The sequence below is a fragment of the Carassius auratus genome, chromosome 21 (assembly GCF_003368295.1).
Source record: "Carassius auratus strain Wakin chromosome 21, ASM336829v1, whole genome shotgun sequence".
In the NCBI taxonomy this organism is placed as follows: domain Eukaryota; kingdom Metazoa; phylum Chordata; class Actinopteri; order Cypriniformes; family Cyprinidae; genus Carassius; species Carassius auratus.
The window spans coordinates 21,009,416-21,037,311 of record NC_039263.1 but is presented as its reverse complement, the minus strand read 5'-3'; the positions used below and the strand labels follow the sequence as shown (position 1 = coordinate 21,037,311).

General features: G+C 37.6%; 1 protein-coding gene across 1 annotated transcript in view; it reads right to left on the bottom strand.

Annotated features, from left to right (window-relative positions):
• Positions 1-4,842: 4,842 nt before the first annotated feature.
• Positions 4,843-27,896, bottom strand: part of LOC113038896 (minor histocompatibility antigen H13-like) — a 29,275-nt gene continuing 6,221 nt past the window's right edge. The window contains exons 6-12 of the mRNA XM_026196686.1: positions 23,240-23,365; positions 23,096-23,153; positions 22,240-22,323; positions 20,715-20,751; positions 20,517-20,619; positions 16,120-16,205; positions 4,843-5,665 (exon numbers count right to left, since the gene is read on the bottom strand). Coding sequence (XP_026052471.1) covers positions 5,596-5,665; positions 16,120-16,205; positions 20,517-20,619; positions 20,715-20,751; positions 22,240-22,323; positions 23,096-23,153; positions 23,240-23,365 — 564 coding nt within the window. The 3' untranslated portion in view covers positions 4,843-5,595. The remainder of the gene's footprint in view (positions 5,666-16,119; positions 16,206-20,516; positions 20,620-20,714; positions 20,752-22,239; positions 22,324-23,095; positions 23,154-23,239; positions 23,366-27,896) is intronic.

The following is a 27,896-nucleotide window of genomic DNA, read 5'->3' as shown; positions in this document are numbered from 1 at the left end:
TTATATATGTGTGTATATTGTCTATAATGTATATATTATGTATTTATGTATATATTGTGATGTGTGTATGTGTGTTTCTGTGTATATTTCTATAATGTATTTGTGTGTATTTATGTGTATATATGTGTGTGTGTGTATTTGTCTAAGCATTCATTCAAGTCTATTAATTATTTTATGTTCGTTTTGTGTAATTTTATTTCTATTTATTTATTACAATAAATTACTTTATATCCTTACATAAAATCAGGCTGTCATTATGTTCACAGCTGTAGCTGCTGTTATTCTGAGGTAGAAAATTAAAAGCTACATTTATTTTAGTAAAGGATTTACAAGCTGTCAACGAAGGCATGATCTGCGAACAGCTGACCGACGCCTGCTTTTAATTGTTCATTCAAACGACGTAAAAACGCAGACGAAAGCGGTAAGAAAAACGCTCAGTAGATTGGGCTCTTTAAATTTACGCGCTGTTGTGACGATGTATGTCACGTGACAATGTCAACATGGCGGATGTAGTACGTCCGAATTCCATTCATACTACCCACATTCATACTATATAGAACGTACTTTTCTAACGGTCGAGTAGTGCGTTCAAATTCAAATGTAGTACCCAGTACGCAGTATTCGATTTCCGACGCAGCTCTTGTCTCAGAGGAGCACCAGGACAAGACCACAGGAAACAGATGATTCTTCTGCACAATCTGACTTTGCTGCAGTCTTGAATTGAACTACTGGTTTCGTCTGGTCAGAGGAGAACTGACCCCCAACTGAGCCTGGTTTCTCCCAAGGTTTTTTTCTCCATTCTGTCACCGATGGAGTTTCGGTTCCTTGCCACTGTCGCCTCTGGCTTGCTTAGTTGGGGTCACTTCATCTACAGCGATATCATTGACCTGATTGCAAATAAATGAACAGACACTATTTAACTGAACAGAGATGACATCACTGAATTCAATGATGAACTGCCTTTAACTATCATTTTGCATTATTGACACACTGTTTTCCTAATGAATGTTGTTCAGTGCTTTGACGCAATGTATTTTGTTTAAAGCACTATATAAATAAAGGTGATTGATTGATTGATTCTCTATTTTAAAATCCATGATTTATTTCATTTAATATAGTTAATCTAATATAACATCATACTAAAAGTGCAGTTGTTCTCCAGATATTAGCATAACAAATGTGATTTAGATTTTTATAAAAATGTAACTGAGTGAATCCACTTTTTGAACAAATCAGTCATTGACGTAATAATTTTTTTCCCCCTTTTATTCACGTCTACAAAAATCTCACTATAAAGTTGTGTGAGGGTGTAAGTCTAAGAGTGTGTATGCCTTCATTTTTCTAGGCATGGCAAATGTTTTTATACATGCATGTTTTAATTATAACTGTGAAGCAACAACATTGCTATTAAATGTGCTATATAAATAAATAAAAGTTGAAGTTAAGTTCAAATTCCATTGTATTTTGGTGGCTTGATTGTGTAAACAACTTCAAGAACATTGCAAAAAAAATTTTTTTGAAGAATGTTTGGTCAATTTAGTCAGCTTTTTCATTGAACCAGAAATAAACTTTGAGGAGAAGGATAATGGAACGGTCTCCATGCAATAGTAAGGCTTTCCTCTCTGTACACATATCCTAAAATACAATTTGCCTGTTTTATTGGTGTCCCCTTCAAAACTTGCTTGTGAGAAATGTTATGTTTATTGTCCCCCCCAACATTTAGATGAGATTTTCGCCCCTGTACGTGCGGGGTGACAAAGCTAGGCCAAATGGAAGAACCCGATACTGGTAAGCTTCACCCCCGAAAGTGAACCTCAGGAACTTCCTGTTTTGTGGCAAGATCTCGATGTGAAAATAAGCATCCTTGAGATCGATAGTCACGAACCAATCGCCGGACTGGATCTGAGACACAATCATCTTGATTGTCAGCATTTTGAACTTGTATGTTCTGAGGCAATCGGACACAATCCCCCATCTTTCTTGGGAACAAGAAAATACCGGCTGTAAAAGCCTGACTGTCTGTCTGGCAGGGGAACATGTTCTATGGCCCCATTTTCCAGTAGAGTTTGCAATTCCTGTGCCAACAAATGCACTCGTTCCGGTTTCACGGAAGTGGAGACCACGCCGTTGAAACGCGGAGGACAATACGCAAACTGAATCCTGTAGCCTTTCACTACAGTCCTTTCCACCCATGGGGAGACATTTGGCAGTAGCTTCCACGCTGCCAGCTTCTCCGAAAGGGGCACTAATTTTGACACTTCGTTTTGTTGGGGGATGTTAGATGTCCGATGTCCTGAAACATGGCAGGAGGCAACCGAGCATTTAACATTTCGCTGGAGACCGCTGCTCCCCGAAACACCAGTGGTGGTGGAGATAAAACAACGGGCCCTGGAGGGTGCCAGAAAGGAGTGTTTATTTTCTGTTGGAACTTCACGCGCCAGCCTCAGGACTTCTTTTTGCCGGAGATGATGCTCTGCAGGTCCGGTCTTTTACAGGCGGGCTGAGAAATGTGGCAAGCTGCTCCCCATTCTCTTCGAGGGGGGGCACGACTTGCCACACTCTACTTCTGGGCTTCTCGCCTCAGAGAAACTGAACTTGGGGTGGCTGACGGTCCCGACGCTTGAGCACGGCAGGGGAGGAACCTCACAAATGCTTCCTCATAGCGTTTCGCCTTCTGAAACCTAGTGGCGACTGTGTTGATGGCATCTCCAAAAAGGCGAGACAGGGGCATCAAGAAGGAAAGCTCGATCTCTCTCCCTGATGCCCGTGAGGTTCAGCCACAGATGTCTCTCCGTGGAGACCATAGCAGCCATAGAATGCTAGCTCATCGTGGAGATCACGAATAAAGGAGAGAGACCATCGCTGAGGCCCCTCCCCTTGGCCACTTGACAGAAATCTGTCATCTAATTTTGAGCGTTTGTTGGTCTCTTGCTCCTGTGGCTAGTCTAGCCTTAGGTGACCGACTGCACAAGTTCCCACCTCGAGTAGCTCTTCATTCGCTTTATCATCATGGGAGGTGGCACTTTCCATCTCAACAGAGGCAAGAGATGAAGACTCCTCGGGCCGTTCAGAACAAGCGCTGGGGTGCACTTGAGAAACATATCCGAGGGCTTCATGATCTGGCGAGAGGGCGAGAGAAAGGGGCGGAGTCATGCCACGCGCCTCGGCCAGATCGACACGCGACCCCCAGGATCTTAATGAGGGAGAATCTTCTCTCTCGTAATTTTTGAAAAACGTGAGCTGCACGCGAACCACTTTTATAGATAACATATCACAGTGCTCGCATTCGCCCTCGAGAGCGTGCTCTTCCCCCAAACACTCAAAACTCATCCTCCTAGATGAGCCTCTGACACGGAGGCACCCATCTCTTATTTGATTCTGTCATTCTCTCTTTTTTTCCTCTTTTAATATTTACTGCAACACAGTGTTTTCTTGAGCAATGAAGCCTAACATAAGTTTTTGTGCATATAACATCTAATCTAACACATTAAAAACAGTCTTACAGCATTGCAAAAGACATATTATTTCATAAGACATAAGCATCCTTCAGTTTGGCAAGATTTGCACTGAATATTGAATGAAACAGCTTTCTCTGATAGAGAGACAAGCTTTTGAGCAGATTTGGGCTAGATTTCACTTCATTTGAACAGAAGCAGTATTTCAACATTTCTACTGCTCTCAGAAACCTGTTTTTGTGCATATAACTTCTACACATTAAAAACAGTCTTACAGCATTGCAAAAACATTGTGTTTCATAAGGCATAAGCATCCTTCAGTTTAGCAAGATTTGCACTGAATATTGAATGAAACAGCTTTCATTGAGAGAGAAGCTTTTTTTGGTCTCAGAAACCTGTAAACTGACAAACCTGAGCAGAAACAATGGTGACTTAACTTGACTCCTGAGGTCTAACTGGTAGTGCTTAACTCATGAGTGTTACTGGTGACTTGACCTGACTCTGGAGTGTAAACGGTGACCTGACTCGACTCTGGGGACACCTGTGGCTGTCATCTTGTGCAGTGGCTTGACTTGACTTTTTTCTGTAATGGTTAATAATGTTTAAGCTCTTTCAGTCCATTTCTGATTTACTGTTTTACAAACAAGGCATTTTTTTTCATAAAAAGTGAATCACTTTTTATTAATTTTCAGATGCACAATTACAGTTAATAAATACACTCTAATAAATTTAATGACTGTATGAAATATTTGAGAAATTGTTTAAAATACAAATTTGATTGTCATTAATTAGGCAAATACAAAACTGAAACAACTAAACAGTTTTTATTTGCACACAATAACCAATAATAATAATAACAAAAAATAATTAAATGAACACTCACAAACTCAATAGCCTCCTTAGATCTTGCTAACAGCTTGCATTTTTACTGTCATTGTTTTATGTACTTTTCACAATCTCTGTTGTTATTTATTGTAACTGGGCATCTAAATAATAATTATAATAAAGTGCTTTGCCATTTTTCTGCCTTTCTTGTAAAACAGTAAGTTAAAAAATTCATGCTTAACAGTTTTATTATACCATAAAAATACCGCTGTGATTAGCTTAAACATACTGAACTAACCATTACAGAAACGTTTACTATTGTCATTTTGCATTATTGACACACCATTTTCCCCATTTAATACTGTAAAGCTGCTTTGAAACAATCTGTATTTTTAAAAGTGCTATATAAATAAAGGTGACTAATAACTTGTTTCTTTCTTCATCTTGACCCTGGAGTCAGTTGAATGATGACTATTTGGCTTGTTTATCAACACAAGCACTGTATCTAGACCATTACTGATTTTTCAATATGAAAAACATAGTGAAGCGCACACTGGATAAATGCTTTGTTTACAGTGGTAAAAACCACAGTTTAATGCAAATAAAAGTTAAAGTGAGAAAGAAATGCTCCTCATGTCAGCTTAAATTTTACACTTTTATGTTGTGAAAAAGATTACACAAGAGGAAACTGTAAAATAATGCTTACCAAGCTAAGCATGAGTTGTACAAACAAATATGATCAGGAAACGATGTGGCATAGAAAACTAAACTCAGAGCCCTTCAGCTACAGACAGAAAACATCACATGTAAACACTACCATCACATTAGAAGGAGATATTTGGTCCCACTTTTGTTTACACTTGCAGAAAGAATAATTGTTTCCTTTCATGTAATAACATATGGATAATTACTTCTGTTTCACAAACTGAATCTCTTATGAGATCCTAGAATAAAACCAATAACAGAAACCAGCTACTGGGGAATAGGAAGTGGACTTGTGACATCTGATTTTTAATACATCTGTTTAGCAATCTGACACATTACATTCAGAAAGCCTAACTTCTACGCGGTTCAAATTATAAGGATAAAAAAACAAAACAAAAAACAACCACACGTTTGAAAGTAAATAACCGATCAAATTTTCAAATGTTGAAGGCAATGAATTGAACGAAAGGAACAAGGACAATACACAGGCACTGAGCAAGCTGTTGTACATCAATCAAATAAAGCTCAAAAGTACAAAACGTGACTGCCATGAGCAGACTCTGAACATGACCACATCTCTAGGACATGACTGAGGGCTCAACCCACATTTTTATTTGTCTTTATCAGATTCTGTTACTTCCTCTTTCAATGACGCCTCCTCTGGTGAAGACTCTTCGTATCTGCAGGAGACACAAGAAACAAGTCAAAAGGGTGATGGGGAGGCAATCAACATTATTTCATATGCATAAATAGAGAAAGCTGCTGGGCTGCTCTGTCCCTACATTTCATGTGACTTGCGCCTTTTACATAAATGAATGTCTGCTGAAGTTGATTCGAGCGACAGATGTACATGGATGACGAGGAAAGCCATGAGGCAGGGAGAGAATCAAACAGACATCAAGAAGCTAACGAAGTTCAGTGTTTACTGAAGACAGAACTACAGGTCAAATGATTTCATATCTGTAAACATTATTATAAAAGGCTCCTGGGATCTTAAATGTACAATAATCCCCAGATGCAACCCTATGAACATTGCAGTTTTACTGTTGAACCATATTACTTGAAATCAAAAAGTTTACGATTTCCGTATTTTCCGGACTATAAAAGTCACTTTTTTTCATAGTTTGGCTGGTCCTGTGACTTGTAGTCAGGTGCGACTTATCAAAATTAATTTAACATGAACCAAGAGAAATGAACTAAGAGAAAACATTACCGTCTACAGACATAGAGCGCCCTCTCGCGGCTGAAGACGGTAATGTTTTCTCTTGGTTCTAAAGAAAGGTGACTTATAGTACAGTGCGACTTATAGTCCGAAAAATACGGTAGTCAACAGATGGAACAACACTGCGGTCTTGCACTGCGGTCATTGAATGCAGGAGTGAAACTACTGGAGGCGAGGCATCATCAGATGAAGCAGATGCATGACACTTCGAGAGAGCTTAACTAGGAGGATAACAAAATTAAGCTCCTGGAGGTACTTTCAAGGGGAGCTAGCCAGACATAGTTGGGAAATGAGTGAGCCATGGCGTGTGGGGCATAACCTCATCTGACAACTTATAGCTGCATGCCAGAGAAGGGACATGATAGAGTGAAAGAAAAGAGGAGCTTTTCAATAAGGTTCCATACGATTGAGGAGTGCAGCACAGGCAAGTGGAAAACCTTCAGTTTAGGAGTGTGTGTGGACTTTAAATAAACTTCGACTTGATTTCATTCAAAATGCTGTAGTTCTATATCTTCAGTGTTTTTTTTTGTTTTGTTTTTTTACAATAAATCCTTTTTAATGCAGCAAATCAATATATACATTTTTTTTAACCTCCAAAAATCCAAAACGTCATCTGTTTGGTTGCCTTTAAATTTAACAATTTACATTAACATTTGGCATATTCGGATTATTTCTGAATTAAATGGCAATGTTTATAATAACCGTAAAAAAAATGGAACCTCTAGATCAAGCGCTGCACTGAAAAATGCATTGTGTTATACGACTAAAGTGCCAATGTTAGAAGGTATTTGAAGTAAATTGAAAAATTTCAATGCATCAAGTCAACATGATATAACACTTTGTCAGACAAGTCTGATTTTTCTTGCATCACATTATCGGTTTACAACAATCGAAATCCTTTAAAAAACATGCACTTCATACACACAAGAACAAAAAGACATTATACAATACACTCATAACATTTCATTATATCTTACCCTCCTACTACACTTATACAGCTACACCATGTTCACAATACTCTACATTTTTTATGAAGTTTCTTTTTCAACTATTGGATTGCCTGAAGCACAAAAGAATGTTTCAGCCTAACTTTAAATCTTGGGACTCCATGTCCCAATGAAAATCATTAGAGACTTGTGTCCGTACGTCATAAATATAACGTAGCAGCAGTTTACTGTCAGGAATTTTTCAGCTGTGCATGCACCACATCAAGTTTAGACAGCAAAATAGTTTCTATTGTATTTTGTTGTCCCGCACCTCTTGCGTACGGTATAGACAGTGTTAGAGAGAAGAATATGTTCAGCCCCCTCCCTCCGCTATTCAGTGTAGATTACTACCGAAGCTTCGAAGTAGAGGTCTTCACGGGTCCAAAAATTTGTGACCGAACCCGAAAGAGACCCATAATGTACTACACAGAACAAACCCGGACCCATCTATTATTTCAAAAGCTGGACCCGGACCGGTGTAGATCCGAGAAATGCCTACCCGGACCAGCCCATTATTTGAAAACCGGAGCCCGAACCTGCCGGGAAGACAAAGACCTGACTGGACCCGATTGTCACATATTCCAAGTCAATAAACCGCCTGCGAAAAATAATGTACTGTAATAAAGTCCAAGCTTAATCCACTCATTATTTCAGCTTCAAAAGTCCACTTGATGTCACAATGACGGATGACAAATGCAACTGTGCACATGTACATTCTAACTCAAGTTAACTAGCATTATAACTTCGACTGTTTGCTCTTTTGAATTATAATAATCATTGCTCGTTCAGTGCCATTGACGCTGAGGTCATTTATTTGCTATCATCTCTGTGCTCTATGCTCTGCGTCAAGTCTGAATCTGAACTGCACTTGTTAAAATTACAAATGACCTGCTTCTTGCATCAGATCAAGGCTGCATCTCATTGCTAGTTTTACTTGATCTTAGTGATGCGTTCGACACCATAGATCATGAAAAACTCATAAGAGCCTTCCCCTTGAATATAATTCGGATAAGACATATTAATTATTGGACCAAAAAAAAAAAAAAAAAAAAAATATTTCCCATGTTACAAAAACTGAATACTTCCATCTTAGAAACATTGCTAAGCTACGAAACATGTTATCTGTTTCTGATGCAGAAAAGCTAGTTCATGCATTCATGACCTCTAGACTGGACTATTGTAATGCACTTCTAGGTGGTTGTCCTGCTTCTTCAATAAACAAGCTACAGGTAGTCCAGAATGCAGCAGCTAGAGCCCTTACCAGGTCAAGAAAATATGATCATATTACCCCAATTTTATATTCTCTGCTACCGATTAAGTCCAGTATCAGTTACAAATTATCATTACTTACCTATAAGGCCCTAAATGGTTTAGCTCCTGCACACCTAAGTAGCCTTATACCACGCTACAACCCATCACGCTCCCTAAGGTCACAAAACGCTGGACTTTTGGTAGTTCCTAAAATAGCAAAGTCTAAAGGAGGTAGAGCTTTTTCGATTTTGATAATGTTCAGTAAATTTGCATATCGTAAAAAGCTCTATACAAATAAACTTGAATTGAATTGAACTGAAATACTAAAACTTTAAGATTAAACGGTTCATTTATATTATAAAAATTGGAGAAAAAGTAAAGTGCGGTTTTGCGGTCAAAGTCATTGTGTCCCTCACTGGTTGCCATAGAAACATGACACGCGCTCGAGACTGCACTATGCGTGCTAGCTGGATCAACCTAAAACATGCCTACAAGATGCAAGTTACAAGAAACACAAGCAGTGTCTGATCACGGCCGGGTGTTCTCCAAGTCCGAAGACTCCTATCACACGGGTATCACACACAAATGTTAAACAGACCCGGGACAGGAAGAAATAGATTCGGACCCAACCCCGTACGGGTCCCGGGTCCGGTCTCGAGTCGATGGCTCTCGGGTGCACTGTGGATACCTCTACATCGAAACTCAAAAAATGGTATTCAGACCAGTCCTAGAGGAGACTGGTTTTAAAGTAAGCAGGGTATATAAATAACTTCTCAACTTAAATTTCATACCTTTTACTATTTACCTTTTACTAATTGCTTTATTAGACAACCTTATCCTATGATTATAGCATTATTAACCTGTTTTGTCAAAGTTAGATAATTGGTTCTCCAGCTGTGACTCACTATTGGTGGTATTCTGGATAAGACATATAATAAAATAATTTAAACAAAATCCCTATAATTTATGTTTGGCCTTATCAGAGCCATGCTAAACCTTCAGATTAAGTGAAAAAGTGAAAGTGACGTGACATTTAGCCAAGTATGGTGACCCATACTCAGAACTCGTGCTCTGCATTTAACCCATCCGAAATGCACACACGCAGGGCAGTGAACACACACACACACACACACACACACACTGTGAACACACACCCGGAGCAGTGTTCATCATTTATGCTGCGGCGCCCGGGGAGCAGTTGGGGGTTCGATGCCTTGCTCAAGGGCACCTAAGTCGTGGTATTGAAGGTGGAGAGAGAACTGTACATGCACTCCCCCCACCCACAATTCCTGCCGGCCCGGGACTAGAACTCAACCTTTCAATTGGGAGTCCAACCCTCTAACCATTAGGCCATGACTTCCCAAAGACACTTGTCAGAAGTAGGATTACAGTAAGTCTATAACACCATGCCCATCACAAGCCATGTCAATGTTAGTCACAATGGTGGTACTTGGAAAGCATAATATTTTCTGAGGGGGTACTGTGAAAAAAGTTTAACCACTGACCTAGAAATGTAGTCAATTTGAGAGGTGGAGCAGGACCCTATGGCCTGCCTGCTTGTGGCCTAGACTGGAGCTATTAACCATGAAATTGCAAATTTAACAGGTAAGTTAGTCTACTTCAACCTCCATTTAATTAAATAAATTTTCCAATATCATAGCTACTATTACTGAAAAGCAACAGTAGGCTAAATAATAAAATGATCACAAAGTCGTGAAAATGTTAGAATACAAACAACTATGTAAGCATATAGGTCTATCAAACAGGGTTTCCAGGATTTCACCGTTTTTTTTTTTTTTTGCTATCAAAATTACTGATTTTGATGCAGTTTTTCCTCAAAATCTGCAATTATATTTGCAGCATTTCTTATTGTTTTGCAGTGAAAATATACCAGAGAACATTCTTCTAACACCGTTATGACTTCTCTGACTTGGAGGACCATGTGGCTCCAGCACCTGACAGTAAAGCACCTTAATCGCACATCTTCATCTCGGAGATGTATATTTAAAGTCTGCATGTACATATGCAAGATGTATATGTATAGGAGTGCTTGTTCATCTGCAGCACATCTCTAAGATGTTTCCTGTAAAACTGCTGAGATGTTTAGAGTTGACAGCAGATATATTAACAGGTGTAATATATCTGATAAAATGTACTTTTATTACGGTCACTCATAATATCAAAAATTTAATTTAATGAATACAAAAATATGTAGGCTATATTAGGGAGTGGAAATGGCATATAGTCACTATTCTGCAGCCATCTACTAGTGGTCATTTAATATCTTTATTTATTTTTTTTTAAAGCGTTTGCTTTCCTACATTATGAAACTTTTAGTTTTATAAATGGGAGAAACTTAAAGATTAACAAACATCACACTAAAAATAACTTTCAAATTTGGTAATACTTAAAGTGCTGGGAAAAGTTATGTGACGTATTTAAAATCACTTGAACATTAGACCATTTCTGACAAGTTGTTCTTGTAGTTCACTGTTAAATCCATGGTGAATGGTGGAGATGTTGTGTTTATTGAACAATGTTTTTCCTGGTTTCCACATCAGTGGTGTTTGTTTTGATATCAGCTTTAACAGAATTCTTGGCTGAGTTTGAATGCTTCTCACAAGATTTCACAGAGATGTTATTGATTCTTCTTTTTGGACTGTATCTCCCAGGGCTGTGTATAACGGTGTTGCAGCTCCGGCTCGAGCAGACAAAACTGTCTGTGCAGCCCGAACTAGAAGCGCGAATTCGTTCCTCTTTCGGTTTGTTTATCCAGTGTAGCTCTTGTAAATCGCTCCTGATGAGAACATAAGGCCTATCTTTGAATGTGCATTGCGATGACGTCACGGGGCGTTTCTAAGCCCAGATGATGTGGATATTTTGTGGCAATTAGGGGTGTGTACGGATAGTCGAACATTCGAATATTTGTTCTGCTCTAATTATTCGGTAAATAAAAATGATTATTCGAATTTCGCAAAAAAACAAAAACAAACAAACAATAAAACCTAATTTGGTCACTTTCTGTGATTCTCCACGGCATATTTGAAGATGTATGCAAGCAAAAAAATAATTAATGATTAAGGGGCGTTCACATATCACACCTAAAAATGCTCCTCCTTTCCAATGCGCTCGGGCAGAAGGCACCTGAGGCGTCTGCTGTTGCTAAGTAACAATGATGCACTCTTCATGAAGACGCGGAAATTTCACAAAGGATAAATGGATTTGCAGCACTAAAAATCGCTTGCAGTAGCTCTGCTACTAAATTTATTTCAAAATGGCAATCCATATACAGCTATGATCAGCTGTTCCTTCATCTTGGCTGAGCTTTCAACGTTGTTACGGGAAAGGATGAAGCTGAATGTTTAGTTCTTGTAACATGACCTGCGGTGCGCTTGCGGTATTCTGAAAAGTTGAGAGGTTTTTAACTCGATGCTGTAACAGTGGCTGCCCCAAAAATAATTTTGTTTAATAAATGGAAATTTAAGTTAAATTGTTCGGGCGCCAGACAAGCAAAACTAAAATATTTATTTGATTTATTTATAATGCGTAACTAATTTCAGTTTCCCTGTAAATAGCTCAAACCACTGTTACACAACAAAAAATATAATTTTAAGAAAAAAAAAGTGTTTCCAAAAAAAAAAAACTACATCAAGTTAAATTTTCACACCATTTGGATTTTTTTTGTTACTTCACATAACAGATGACAGAAGAAAGTGTAAACAGAAAGTAACAATATTGCGGTTCAAGTTCAATTCAAGATTTCATAAACAATCACAAAATCACGAGAGTCCTTGATTCACAAGTGTCTTAAAGTTTGTTTTCCTCTTTAAAGTTCGTTTCTTTTTACATGTTCAATTTTCAAAGGAAAACAAAAACAAGAGAGAAGAAAAACAACAAAGAAAAATAAATAATCCCAACGAGTGTTTGTGTATGGGTGTATGCGTGTGCAATGAGAGAGTGTGTGTGTGTGTGTGTGTGTGTGTGTGGGAAGTCTGTGTAGCGGCCACTAATCCCGGGCCGGGGACAGAGTTTGGAGACTTGACGTGAGGTTAACAAATGATGGACAACATCACTGGTACCTGAGGCAGGTGAACGAACCAGACTGGATTGTGTTGCCCCAGGCAGGCGCCCGAACCATGTAGTAGAGCTCAATTTCTCCGACACTTCGGCGATCGCACCCAGTCAGCGCATGCACAGATTCCAGCACAAAACAGCAACGACCTTCAGGTAGCGTGCATATGTGAACGGCCCCTAAGAACTGCGGTCTTCTACAGTACTTCAAATATGGCGTGGAGAGTCACAGAAAGTGACCGAATTCAAGAACATTGCTGTGGCATCTCTCAAGCAATGAAAAACACAGCTAACTTGGAGAATGCAGTGAAAACTCCTCTTCTCATGTCTGCCCTAGACCCTCGGCACAAACATCTCAGGTTTCTCGATGAAAACACGAGAGAAGAAAAAAAACTTTTTTGAACATTATCAGAACATTTTCCTTGATGCGAGTGGTGCAGATGCAGCCGCAGTCAACAACGATTAAGAGGATGCAATGCCCACTCGTCTGAAAAGGCTGAGCCAGTTCTTCAGCGATGATTACAGAGAGTCCAGCCGAGACGAGTGGGAACAGTTCTTGCTGGAGACATTTATTCACCAGATGAGGATCCCATTCGGTGGTGAAACGAAAACACGAAGCGCTTCACAAAACTTATTCACTTAGCACACAGTTCATCAGAGCGCGTTTTCTCTGCGGCCGGCTTTCTTGTTAACAGACTAAGGAGCCGACTTTCCCCAAATCATGTTTACATGCCCGTATTTCTTAACAAGAACATGTAAAACAATAGAAAAAAAAAAGCACAATAGATTTGCTGACAGTTTAAAAGTTTCAAAGTGTAGGCTATGCTCTACAATAGCCTAATTGCTGCTTTACGTTTTTTCTTTATTTCACTTTTTCTTTTTTTTTTTTGCTTTTAATCCGTACTTTTGTTTGTTTGCATGCATTGTTAAAGGTTTTCAGCTACAAAACACGATGTGTAATATTCAAGCTTATTGTGTGTAAGGTTGTTCAAAATGATGGAAACAATAAATGTTGTTGAAAAATAATTCTCATTAAACTTAATTTAAATAAATGAATTAGTTTTTTGTGAGCTCAAATATTCTGATGTGATGTGATATTTGCGGAAAACGCCCATCCCTAGTGGAAATTAAAAATGCATGTTTCCGGACCAATTTTCACAAAAGATCACAATTTTCGTAGTTACTGAATGGAAGCGAGCTCACTTAAATGTTTGGCAGCAAGCCAGCCGGTTACCCAGTTTGTTACAGCGCACACGCGAACAAACACCTCACATGATATCACTCAGGTCCTACTCTCAACTAGGGCTGTAGCTATCGAATATTTTAGTAATAGAGTATTCTACCAAAAATTCCATCGATTAATTGAGTAATCGGATAAAGTGTTTTTGCTTAATTAAAGTGCAATATTAATTATGAAAGAAAAAATAAGACTCCTGGGTCTCTTAAAGGGTAAGTTCACCCAGATAGCAAAATTATGTAATAAAGTACGACAGCAAAACGACAGGGAATTCATCGCTGATAAGGCATGTTGATCGGAGCTGTTCAACAACTGCCAGTGCCCAGAATCAACCTACAATCAAATTGTTTGTTACTGCATCAAAACCCATTCCTGCAAAGGTGAAACAAACGATGACGGAGAAGTGTGTCAGCTTTTGCTGTAAAGACATTAGGCCTTTTAATATCATAAATGGCGAGGGGTTTGAAGAACTGGTGCAAGAACTAATTAATGTCGGGGCTGTGTATGGGAAGGTCCCCGTAAACTCTGTTATTCCCTGTCATATGACAATTACAATTGCTTCTGCGTCTCACGGGTTTGGAACGACATGAGGTTAAGTTATTAATTACATAATTTTGCTATCTGGGTGAACTAACCCTTTAAAATGAACAACTAAGTTCCCTTTTTTTTTGAATTTTTTACATTTTTTAAATGCATAGAATGCAATGCATACATGAAAAAAACAAACATTTAATTACCCATTGTTTGTCTGTCTGTACTTGTACTGTGAACAATGACAAAGTTGACGGAGGAATTAAGTGCATTTAAGTGCCATTCAGATGGGGTTTTAAATAAAACTATTTTCTGAGACGCACATTAAACATTGAACACATAAAACATTTAATTTAATTTATCTTTAAATTATTGAAAATTAAGCAAACATAAGTTTTTGGTAAACAAAGGGTATTTACTATTAAAAATAAAACCTGGAAGAAATGTTGTGTGATTAAACCTTAAAAAATAATGTTTGATTTTTTTTTTTTTGTAGTAGTAGTAGGCTATGTACATTCTGCTGAACAATAGTAACATATCTGTCAAATATTTGTCTTCAACTAAACTGGACTTATTTTGACGGGTTGACGTACCTTTACAGTTCTATGTATGTGATGTGACGCTAGTTTTACTCAAATCAAACGGTCAAATGCTCATGAAGTGACTTTCAGAGCAGTTCTGGAGATGTTGTTCATGTGTTCATCCTTATTTAGTGAGACAGCAGACGCTGAAATCATCAGAGCGTCGCGCGTGCTTCAGTGTGTGTTAATAAAGGAAGACGCGCTTCTGCTCCATTCATTAACAGACACACGCAGAACATGCAGGATTCATATTTAAAAAGACTGTTCTGGCTTAATATTTACAGATATTAGTCCATATCCTGCTGACTCCTTGCAGTATGAGATTTCAGACTCAGCGCTTGTGTCTCCTTCCGCTTTGTGGGTGACGTAAACGCGCTGTGTCACATAAAAAAATCATTGCGAAAGAACCTGACGTGAGATTTAAAATAAATTAAAAGAGGCATCGAGGCAGAGGAATTTGCCTCGATCATTTATTGTATAGAGTTACTTTAGAGTTACTTAACACAAACATTATCTGACAAGGTATTGAATTTTCAAGCCAAATTTTTTTTTTAGATACATTTTAAATTTATTTTCCTTAATTTTGGCTAATTTCACTTACTACCTTTTACAACACCGTGGACACCCCGAGTAAGGAAACTTTTTTGATCCTGTAAACAAACGTTGGTTTTCATGAGACTCGGCACCGACCCCACACGTCATCTAACCCAAAATTGCTTCTGCGTACAACTGTTGGTGCAAGCTACATTAAAGTAATTATTACGTTTTGAAAATGTATATTCTTCTTACAAAAACCCATTGATTGACTACAGGAGGGTTTTGGAGGCATGCAAGACACTTGTTTTTTTTTTTAATGGAAGCAATTTGTATTAAACTTCTCTTGGACTGTTGCAGTGCAACACCCACTGAGTGTATGAAACAGCTTGAAAAACTGTCTGCGGCATTTCTCTCCAGAAGTTATGACCGATTAAACTGTTCTTTGTGCTCTTTTAAACATAGTTGCAAGGATCACAAACACTTCTTACACAATGTGAAGCGATATGGAGTATATTGAAATGTAAGAGCAACAGCAGAAACGAGGCAGCATATTTGCTGGATTTGGCTTTTGATGCAAGAAAAACAATAACACGCATGCATGAATCTGAGTGCAGAAGTGTGCTGTGGTCTTTAAAACTACAATCCAAGCTAAAGTCCCCTAAACATCCTGTCCCTGGACATAAACTCTGAATATAATCATTGTCAAGATGGGAGTTACCTGAACATCTCCGTCAGTTCTCCTTTAAACAGGGCCAGCACCACAGGAAATCCAACACAAGCAGGGACCAGGTACAGCAGAGCAGGCTGGGAAACAAAACACAGCCTAATTCATATGGAAGCAAATGCGTAACAAAATTCATTTTGAAATATAATATGCAAAAAGACAATGCAATGTCAAATGGCAATGTATTTCTGTATTTAAATTTACATTTTCCCATACACAATTTTTTTAAACTAAAAGCATGTAACGCAAATTAATTTTTTTTAATGCTTTATAAGTTGTAATGACGTCATATAATTTAAAACGACACCTGACGAAAAACTTGACAAATTTCTGGACTTTTATAAGGAAACAGCCAAGCAAACAAAACTACATAAATGTTATAATAAATATATAAAACAGATAATAATGTTTTCATTTTATTATAATTTTTTCATGATTCCCAATTATTTTGATTCGCAATTTATAATAGTTGTGCAGTCTTTACATTTTTATTTCAATGTAGAAATGATCTATTCATTTCATTTTATATTTGGACAGATTTGTTACGTGACAGCATTAATGAAAGTTTCTCAAGGGTCAATATCATGTTATCTGCATCTCCTGCGCTCCATCAAGCCACTCTTATAATATCATCATCACTCAGAATAATGCACGACTCTATTATCTGTATAGCATGTGTGTAAGACTCTAATACAATTCTGAAGTAATAATTTTATGACAAATAAATTTCAGTGAGTAAAACTATAGCAGGCAGTTATGTACTACACAGCATTATTTTTAAATATTTTTTTGAATGATTATTATTTTAAATTATTGTCCCTGGATCAGTACGATACTCTTGTAATAAAGTAGCGGTGGTAGCAGACATATTTTGAGTATCAGTTCTGGTTGAAAAGAAGCGATCCAATCCTGTTTACATGAAATAAGCTGCTCCCGAGCAGGTTTAAGTTCACGGCATCTCCGGGATGAGCTTCGAAGAACCAAATGATCCAAGAGCAATGTACAGTGAAAATTATGATATATTCTGTTTACCATGTAAAAGTAGCAGTTCTTTGCAACAGGCTAAGTGTAAATTATAATTAGATGCTAGTTATACTTTATACTGGCAGATAGATTTGCACCTCAGTGTTACTTGTTAGGCACTTTACTTCCACTTTTAGAACATTTAGTTCATTTTTATTGAAAATAAATTCTAATATGACATGTGATGGGAAAAGTGAGAAGATCAAGCTCAGCAAAAGCTGGACTCTAACACAATCAATCGCGTTACAAGCTAGTTTCCGTGCCCAAAACATTTCTGCCTACACCACTGAAGCCGTTATTCACGTGTGTCGTATTTAACCTTGTGTGTCGATGGAGGGCGAAGCTACAGGAGATTTGCTCTTAGTAATGGACACTACGAATAATCTTGCTTTCCATTTTCATTCAGATTATTTTTATTACCACACTGGCATATAATTTTACTTCAGTATAATGCACTTAATTTTTAATATAGATTCCCCCAGGAAACAAGACTAAGTATCTTATATAGAAAATCAATCTTTAATTATGTTTTTAATATTTGTACTTGGGGGAAAAAAAAAACACTTATTAAGAAGAGCATTTTTCCAGCATGCATCAATGAATTGTTTAAAAAGGGGGAGGAGACCGAAAGAAACTCTGGGTTTATCGAAGAAAACCTGCTCCCGACCAGGTTAGGTTCATAGAGTGAGTTACCTCTCTCTCAATAACGGTCTTGACTTACTCTACTTTCTCAGGTTTGACAAACCTCCCATTATGAAACAGAAAACCTAGAGTTTCCCTCATTTCAGGCTTAACATACTCAGAGTTATCACTTAACCTCCTTTGTGAAACGGGTCCCTGGAGGTCAGTGGTGTTAGTGTATGTGGCAGCTGCTTAAACATATTCCAGTCAGTTGTGTCACAGCAGTCTTGAAGAGCCTCTGACGGCCCTTCTGGCCACACATAAATCTGTTTTTGAACTGTTTCGGTGACCTTAATGAGCGGTTTGTATGCATGCATTAGCATGACAGTGATGTGGTCTGAGGCACCGGGGTGGTGCAGGGGTTTTTAAGCTCCTCTCTGTGTGGTGTAAACAAAGTCCAGAGTGTTTGTTAACTCATGTTGGAAAGTTAATGTGTTGGTGTATTTTTGGAAACACACTCTTAAGGTCAGCATGGTTGAAATCCCCAGCTATGATGAGAAAAGCATCAGGGTGTGCTGTCTGCTGCTCACTGATGTGCTGGTACAGTTCATTTAGGGTCTCGTTCCTGTTGTTGGAGTTCGGAGGAATGTAAACAGCAACGAGCAGTATGGCAGTATATTCCCTCAGCAGATTTAATAATCATGAACTCCAGCAGGGGTGAGCAGTGTTTGCAGACCACAACAGCATCGCAGCACCACGCATCATTGATGTAAACAAAGCCCGCCGCCACAGGTTTTTCCTCCCGCGACGAGAGCTTGGTCCGCTCGAGAGCACGTCAGCTGGTCGAGCTGAATAGCACAGTCTGAAACACTGTTGCTGAGACCGGTTTCCATGAACACAAAAACACAGTCCTCGGAGTGGAGCGTAATAGTCAGATGTAATCAAGTTTATTGTCCAAAGAGAGTATGTTAGCCAGTGCGATGGTGGGTATAGATGGCTTGTGTGGGTTAGCTGTTACCCCTGTTCTGCTTCCTACGCTGTAGGTGAGATTCAGTAGTGGGGGTCCGTGATGGTGAAGGCCTAGATCAAGCAGACCGAGATCTCGCATAACTTTCATGTGTGAGGAGTTTAACTCAAAACATTTGGTTCTGCCAAAATATAGCAGAAAACTCACAACTGTATGCATGCTTAAAGAGAGGTAGATGCGATGAAGATGTACAAAAACACTGCGACTCACAAGACAAAAAACACTGCCCTGCCGGGAGCAAAGAAGCCGTTGTGTGTGGACGCGCCGCAATCTTGAATAATATTTTGGATCAAGTGTAAGTGTCAATGCATTTAAGAAAAATAAAATGCATTTACATTAGGTCTGTCACTTTTGTGAAAAAATCGTTTTAGATTAGGACATAAGTGTTCATTGAATCGATTGTAAAATCGATTTTCCATGTCAAAAAAAAGACGTTTCCTTTTGCAACGTCAAACAACGGACAAACGTAAAGAGAGCGCTGGAAGAGCACAAGTCAGCAATATTTCTTATTTATTGGCATGAAGTTTCATGCAGAATAAAAAACAGGAGTGCAACATTCTCGAAAAAATATATATGCAGAAGGGACGGCTGCCATTACAAAAGAAAAACGTCACTTCAGGCTTCAACCCGGCTGCATTTATGATTTAGGCAATTAAAAAAATCTCCTAGATTATTTTAAATTAATGATTCAATCCATTTCAAACAACTGTTGTCGAAAAAATGAAACTTTAAATTTATATGTCCAGCTGTTGAGAAGACGTGCTCCAACAGCACTGATGTCCCAGGGACACTGCGCAAGGTGGGGGTATTACTGCCAATTTTCCATCACAAAAGCTGGTCGCTGTCAGCTTGCAATGGTCCTTTTCATAACTCAGAATCTCCTGTAACTAGATGCGCGAATGAGGCGAAAAACACATCTTTACATTGAAATCATTCGCGCCAGACGCTCTATTCGCGTTTGGTGTGAACGCAGCATAAGAGGACGCTTTCAACGTCACTGGCGCGAATGTTATTGGCGTGTAAAATATTTTCTGTCTAGCTTTCGCAACACGTACTGCACTTTCGGAATTCTTTATTTTCTTTTTCTGCTTGTTTGGGAGTTTTGTTACATCTATATTTATTAATTGTTTAATTATTTTAAAATTGATAGTGTACATATTTGGTTAAAATCGATTCCCTATTTTCATTTTTTCAACTTTTTTTGGTTGGTCCAATTGATTGTGCAATCGATTTTCGAACTAAAAGTGACCGCCCTAATTTACATCTATTTTTGCTATCCTTTTGCTGCACATTTGGCTCAGAATGCGTTTATGAAATTCACACTGCATTTGTCTACAATTCTCACGGTAGCAAGGTGAAAATGCAATATCAAGTGTCCTACCCGCAAGTCTAAATGCATTTAGGAAAATTGCATTTAAATTATAATTTTTTCTACAGTTATTGCTAGGACAAGTTAAACAATACAATTTCCGTTTGAATTTGCAACTTATAAAGCATTAAAATTAAAATGTGTTTTTACCTATTTACCTATTAAAACTAGCAAAGAAATGGCAAATGTAAATTATATAACTGAATTTTCATTTTGCACTAATGGTGAAATGTAAAAGCGCGAATTCTGAGTATGGGTCGTCATACTTGGCTGAATGTCACGTCACTTTCATCTGTGCAGGATTTCTTTCATGAAGGACCACAATACTGTGTTTTATTGTTATGTTTTTACCTGAGCGTGTTTAAAGGTGTGCATAACAAATATGGTAAGACCCAGGCCAAAGATGTAAGCCAGGAAACTGGTGTAGAAGTAAGTTCGGGTGTTCTTCTTTAAACTAAGAGTGAAAGGCAAGAAAATGACAGAACAGCTGTAAATCAAAATCAAATGCATCTGAAGTAAGAGAGAGAAAAACAAACAAACAGTCTTTACCTGACATCAAAGCGCAGGAGCAGAGCAATGAAGATTCCTAACAGAACAGGAAATAGTGGATTCATTAAGAAGCGTTTCATTTAAATACTGATTATAATGGTCATGACTCCGAGTTCAAAGGTTGGGCCTCATTTATAAAGCTTGTGTACACTCAGATTTGATCTTGGACAGACGTACACACGTTTCTGCTTTTACAGCAGGTTTTTGAAAATGTAAGCTGTTCTTGCAACTTGCGGTTCTAAATTAAAATATTTGTACAATGACTGCGATCATTTACATGTTAATGACATTATAATTAGGAGACTTTTACAAGGCAGAGAGCTGAAACCATTAATTTGATTGCAAGTTCAAGATCATTTGCGATTCATGTATTTTCACATTTGAAAGAGACTGAACATACACACAAACAGAAAAGCATCTTCGAATCACATCTACGCATATTTGAGAGAATTCTAGGATGGTTTCTGTGCAACATTTTATAAATGAGGCCTGTCTTGTGCAATACATACAGTAACTGTCTTAAAGGGTTAGTTCACCCAAATATTAAAATTATGTCATTAATAACTCACCCTCATGTCGTTCCAAACCCGTAAGACCTCCGTTCATCTTCTGAACACAGTTTAAGATATTTTAGATGTAGTCCGAGAGCTCTCAGTTCCTCCATTGAAGCTGTGTGTACGGTCTACTGTCCATGTCCAGAAAGATAAGAGAAACATCATCAAAGTAGTCCATGTGACATCAGAGGATCAGTTAGAATATTTTGAAGCATTGAAAATACATTTTGGTCCAAAAATAGCAAAAACTACGACTTTATTCAGCATTGTCTTCTCTTCCGGGTCTGTTGTGTGAGAGAGTTCAAAACAAAGCAGTTTAGTGATATCCAGTTCATGAACGAATCATTAGATGTAACCGGATCTTTTTGAGCCAGTTCACCAAATCGAACTGAATCGTTTTAAACGGTTCGCATCTCTAATACGCATTAATCCACAAATGACTAAAGCTGTTAACTTTTTTTAATGTGGCTGACACTCCCTCTGAGTTCAAACAAACCAATATCCCGGAGTAATTCATTTACTCAAACAGTATCTGACTGAACTGATGTGAAGAGAGAACTGAAGATGAACACCGAGCCGAGCCAGATAACGAACAATAGATTGACTCATTCTCAAAAAAAAAAAAAAAAAAAAAAAAAAAAAAGTTTTTGTTATTTTTGGACCAAAATGTATTTTCAATGCTTCAAAATATTCTAACTGATCCTCTGATGTCACATGGACTACTTTGATGATGATTTTCTTACCTTTCTGGCCATGGACAGTAGACCGTACACACAGCTTCAATGGAGGGACTGAGAGCTCTCGGACTAAATCTAAAATATCTTAAACTGTGTTCAGAAGATAAATGGAGGTCTCACAGGTTTGGAACGACATGAGGGTGAGTCATTAATGACATAATTGTAATATTTGGGTGAACTAACCCTTTAAGCAAACATGTCAAAGTGTCTCAGAAATCATCCTCATATATTTACCCGGAATGACAATGTCCCCCAGTCCCAACATGGCAAAGTTATTGGCATCTAAACCTTTCTCCAGCAAATCTTGTGGAAAAACCACTAGAAAAAAAAAGGACTGAGAATTAACTACAGATATATCAGAAGAAGTTTAAGTGTAGTCATTTCTAGCAGAAGAGGTGATTATCAGGGTTCCCATGCCTTTTGAAGTAAACCTTAAAATCTGTTCCTGTATGACAGAATAAAAAAAATAAAATAAAATAATAATAATAATAATAATAATAATAATAATAAGACGACAATTAGGACATTTTTCTAGGATTAAAAAAAATAGCCAATGACAAGTTATAGGTACACTTTACCTACAAGTGCACTGTATTCTATTGAATGCATTAAAAAAATAAAATGCCTAAATAAATATATAATTTATCTACAACTCTTTAAATATGTAAATGCTATGTAAACAAAAACAAGGAAAATGTAACTGCATGTCATACGTTATGTAATTATTCCTGTCCAGTGCAGTCTGTTATAGGCTCACTTACTTTGAGCATGATTCTTATCCAAAATGAAAATGATTTTCTTTTCTTTCTTTTTTTTTATTCAAACCACACACGACCATAGAATGTAAGTTATGTGCAGAGGAAATTGTACAGAACAGCAAGCACATCTGTCCGAGCACCGGTCAGGCAAGCATCACAAGGCTGTGGGTATAGGAGTATGTTTGACGTGCTCAAGAGATTAAATTCACTAGTTCCAAAGCTAGTTTTGAAGAATATAGGTAACCACTATACGGTTATATGGTACTGAAATAACCAACCACCTTCTGTTCTGGAGATTAATGGAGAGAAGGATGGATAGATCAGATACTCACACTTGATTGGGGCTTCGAAGGACTTGGCAACTGTCACCATAACATTGGTGCCAAAAACCTAGAAAGCAAATGCAGTGCATGTCGTGGGCACAATTTTAAGCAGGTTTTACAATTGTGCATTTAAAGTTTACATTTAAAACTTACCCAAAACACATCATAAACGAACAGACCTCCCAGCAGGATGCATCCAGTGCTGACATTATTGAGGTGGAGCAGCTCAACTCCATTCAGGGCAAAAGCCAGTCCAAACAGGTTATTGGCTATCCAATGCTGTCAGGAAATACACACACATTTGTCTATATATGCCTGTCAGTCAACAAAGGTTTTTATTGGACGATTGACAAAAATTAGCTGCCTTTTCTTTGAGTAATTCATAAACTCAGTATTATATACACTTGTACTCAGGATTATATATTCGTGACATAAAATACTTAAATTATTTTTTGATATTGCAATATTGGAAAAAAAATAATAATAATATTGCGAAATACTGTGGGATTTTATCTAACTATAATTAGATGATATTTGCCCAAGTGTGTTATTGTGTTGATCTCTTAAGTACAACCGTGGACAGCTGACTCCTGATATTCGCATTGTTCTGTTTTATTGAAAATGTTCATTAACTCTCTGCCAGCAGGTGGAGCGTTTGCTGGAAAATAACTTTCCCTGTTAACAGCAGAACACAAAGCAGCACGGCACGGGACTTTGAGCTGCAGCTCTAGTTTATTCAAGGAGATCATAACATTAGCTTTTTGAAGTTTAATCATCATATTCAGCTATAATCGCAATTCTGGTCTCTCCGTCCCCAAATTTAAGACCTCTTGAAATCATAATTAAGACTTTCTTGTACAATTTAAGACATTTTAATGCCTTAAATTTGATACAACTTCAAGACTTTTAAGACCCCACTGAAACCATGCAAAGGCAACAAATATACGAGAACAAACTATAAGCTGCTACCCACTATCATCATTTAAATAGGGAAAACATGGAAGTGTTTGGTGGCTTCTAAATTCATCCCTGTTTGGATCCGAAGGAATGAATGGTGCTAAGCTAAACGCTAGCATAGAGGTGCCGCGTGCTACAGCGATTAAGCACATGCACTGAGATGGGAGAGGGACATCCAAGTTGAGGGAACAACATTGTGAAATATGGAAAAACGGTGGCATTTCTTTAAGACCTAACAGTTAGCTAAAGGGTAATCTGTAGGGATACACCGATGTATCTGCATCAGCTGATAAAAGCAATCATCTACGCTATCCGCTATGGGTGATCAGGCCCGATCATTTCATGTCAATCAAGAGGCAGCAGAAAAAGAGACCGCAGCTAGCGTGAACAACTTGTGTGGTTCGTTTGGTGAATTAAGGGCTGTCAAACTTATAGCAATAACAACTGAATAAATGAATTACTGAATGAAAGAAAGAAGAAATTAAGCATTTATACAGCAGTTTGTGCCGCAGTACTAGCTATACACTTTTTTTTTTTGTTAGTTACAAGTGACTACATTTACATGCATCCAAAAATCTGTCAATAATGGCATCGATTGCTCGATTGTTAAGGATGGTTCATTCCTTTTCTAATACGGCCAATATGTATTAGTAACCGCTCGAACAGATGGAAACCGAGACTGAAAGGACTAAGCATGTGCAACGAAGAAGAAATGACACGCAGAATGAACGGCTCTTTCCACTGACTAAAGAGCTGTACAAATGAGTGTCCTGTCATAAAACTATTTTAACGGTGTTTTAACAAAGCGATTTTACTGCATGAAAGACATAAGCAGCGGTTTATATGTAATATCCATCTGGATACATCTGCCATTTAAAACAAGTAAAGAAACAGTGTAGGAGAGTGGTTATGTGCAAACAGTAGGAAACTCTTTATTTGTGCGGTGTACGTCAAAAAATAAATAAATGCACATCAACCCGATTGTTAATTAGTTTGTAAACACTACATTCAGATTCATCAGGAATGAATTCAGCCCAGTTGTGATGAAAAAGCCAGCATCAACGAGACTTTTTACAGGATTTTTTACTATATTATTTTGTGTGTAATATTAAGACGACATCAGTATTTCAATTTTGAAATGTCATGGTCAATAATGGCACTAGTATATTGCAATAAAGCTGGTTCCCAGTGAAAGTGTAAACTGTGAAGGAGTGGATCGCAGATCTACAATGGCTGTCATAATATTGTTACTTTAATATTTCTTGAATAATTGTTAATCAAAGCTACATTTTTGCATGTAAGAAAATATGATGAATAGGTCTATATTCTGCCTTTTCACTCTCTAAGTTGCTCTGATTGTGTGTATGAAGTTAACAATATTTGATAAGATTTAGAGCAGAGTCCCGCAACCTTGAAGTACCGATAAGTGTCCACCGTGTTTGTGTGTAGATGTCTATCTTTGCAGCTAGATGCAGAAAGAGAGAGAGAGAGAGAGAGATCATCATTTGTCATCACCTATCCGAGACCTATTGTGCATGACCTCTGATCACTTCAATCAATCCCTAGAAGATATGCTTCAAGTTTTACGTCCATGTGTGGAGATTTTATTAATTTATCTAGGATTCAACCAACCAGAATCTTGTTTACCTATGTACGGATGTAATTTTCGACCTCTGTTAGAGAATAAACACTTGTGTCTTGAACGTGTATGCAGAGTCTACAAACTCCACAGAGAGTGTTTAAGTTGACGAAACTGCTATTTTCTTCAGTAAATGTTATTAATTGATCACATCTCGGACTCCTGGTCCTGGGGTTTTAACTGTACATTCCCCTACAACTGATAAAAATGCACTTTGGATAAAAGCATTTGCCAAATGTAAATGTGGAGACAAGTATATGGGTAAATACATGTGTGCATACATGTATAAACACAATGTGTAATTAATATGTTATTCATCAGTAAACGATGGCCAAAGCTTTCATGTGTAAATGTTAAATATTACATATACATACATATATATATATATATATATATATATATAAGGGCTGTCAAATGATTTAAATTTTTAATCAAATTAATCAGAATTTTCAGTGGATTAATCAGGATTAATCACTATTTGCAATTACACCTGAATCCTAACCATTTTTTTTTCTGAAATGCACACCAAAAGATGAATAACAGGACACAGATACATAATTTTCATGTATTGATTCATCAATATGTGGTGCTTTTTTTCTGAATTTCAAAAGTTTAACATTTACTTAGATCAAATTTACCTGAGCACTATCTCAAACCATGCCATTTAACTACAGATAGTGGAAGAGTTTTAGGTGAACCAGTGGTTAAATATAGCCACATATCTATGAAATTATGCAAAGAGAAACTCGAAAGAATGAACTCAGAAACACAAACATGCTCCACCATCACATAAGCAGCACTCTGGGCACTCTTGTTTTTGGGAGGTGTTCATTTGCTCTGCCACAATACTTTAGGATCAATATTTTCACGTTCTGAAGGCTTCAAGTGCCAGTAAAACCAGGTAAAAATGCATATGCTTTTCCAAACAGCTGTAATTTTTGCTGCATTGCATGTAGGCGTTCTGCGCATGCGCAGTGTGAAACACAGGACGCTATAACAGAAAGAAGAAGCTCCAGCGTATCAACTACCAAAGTCGTCTCTGTTCATCGAGCTTGGCATGAATGTATTTGAGAGTAACTCGAATAAAACCTTAAGCTTCTTCTGTGTTTTCGTCGCGGCGCTCGCCGCTGTTTTTTGCTATCTTGAGAATTCAGAGATCCACGAGACTTTCCTGACCTGAATAATTTGTCACACTGCGCATGCGAGAAATGCGTTAAAAAATTTGACGTAATTAACGACAAACAACTAATTAACGGCGTTAATGCGCTATTTTGGACAGCCCTAATATATATATATATATATATATATATTAGGGGTGGGCATAGATTATTTTTTTTAATCTAGATTAATCTCACTGTGATCTTGAAATTAATCTAGATTAAACTGGCTCATTCGAATTGTGCCGACGGCATTCAGAATATGTGTGTTACCCAAATAAAATTGACAAACAGTAAGTCTTTGAGAAGGGGTTTATCAAGTTAGATGGTGCATTAGAAATGTACATCTCCTGTTTCCAAAATGCATCACAAAGTGCTTGAAAAAGCTGTAAACTAATGCCACATTGCACCAGTGGGCCCTGTTTGAAATTGTCTAATTTGTATGTTCGTTTATTTTTATTTATTTGTGCCATTTACACAATGTTCAAGGTTTTTTTCAAGTTTGTAGGTGTCAAGGTACAGAAACTAAATAATTAAATGTAAAATAGCACTGGATAGTCTTCAATGTAAAAATGAAATATACAACGAAACCTACATTTATTCAGACACCTTCAACATTTCTCACATTATTACAGTTTTGCTATATATATAAAAAATATATATCTGGTGTCTGAATAATTTTTGATTTGACTGTTAAAACTACAAAGTAGTCAAGAGCAGTGAGTGATCTTCATTTTCATTTTCTTGGATTAACATTACAGCAGCCAGTCGCTAAATTAGGCGCGGTCACTTTAAGAGACAATGAACGCATTCAATATAATACACATCCCATTTTTCCTCAACAGTTTACTTTCACTTAAGAAATAACTGACAGTTTTTTCGAGCATAATTTCCAAGGTGGATATTTTGTTATAATTCGTATGTATTTGTCGGCATTAGAGCAAACATAATCAAATTCGATGTTCAAGTGTATTGATCAAAACACTTGAAAACGCTTATTTTCAGTGTCTCGAGACGCCTTTCTCTGCGTGAGCCCTGAACACCAGAACACCGCGAG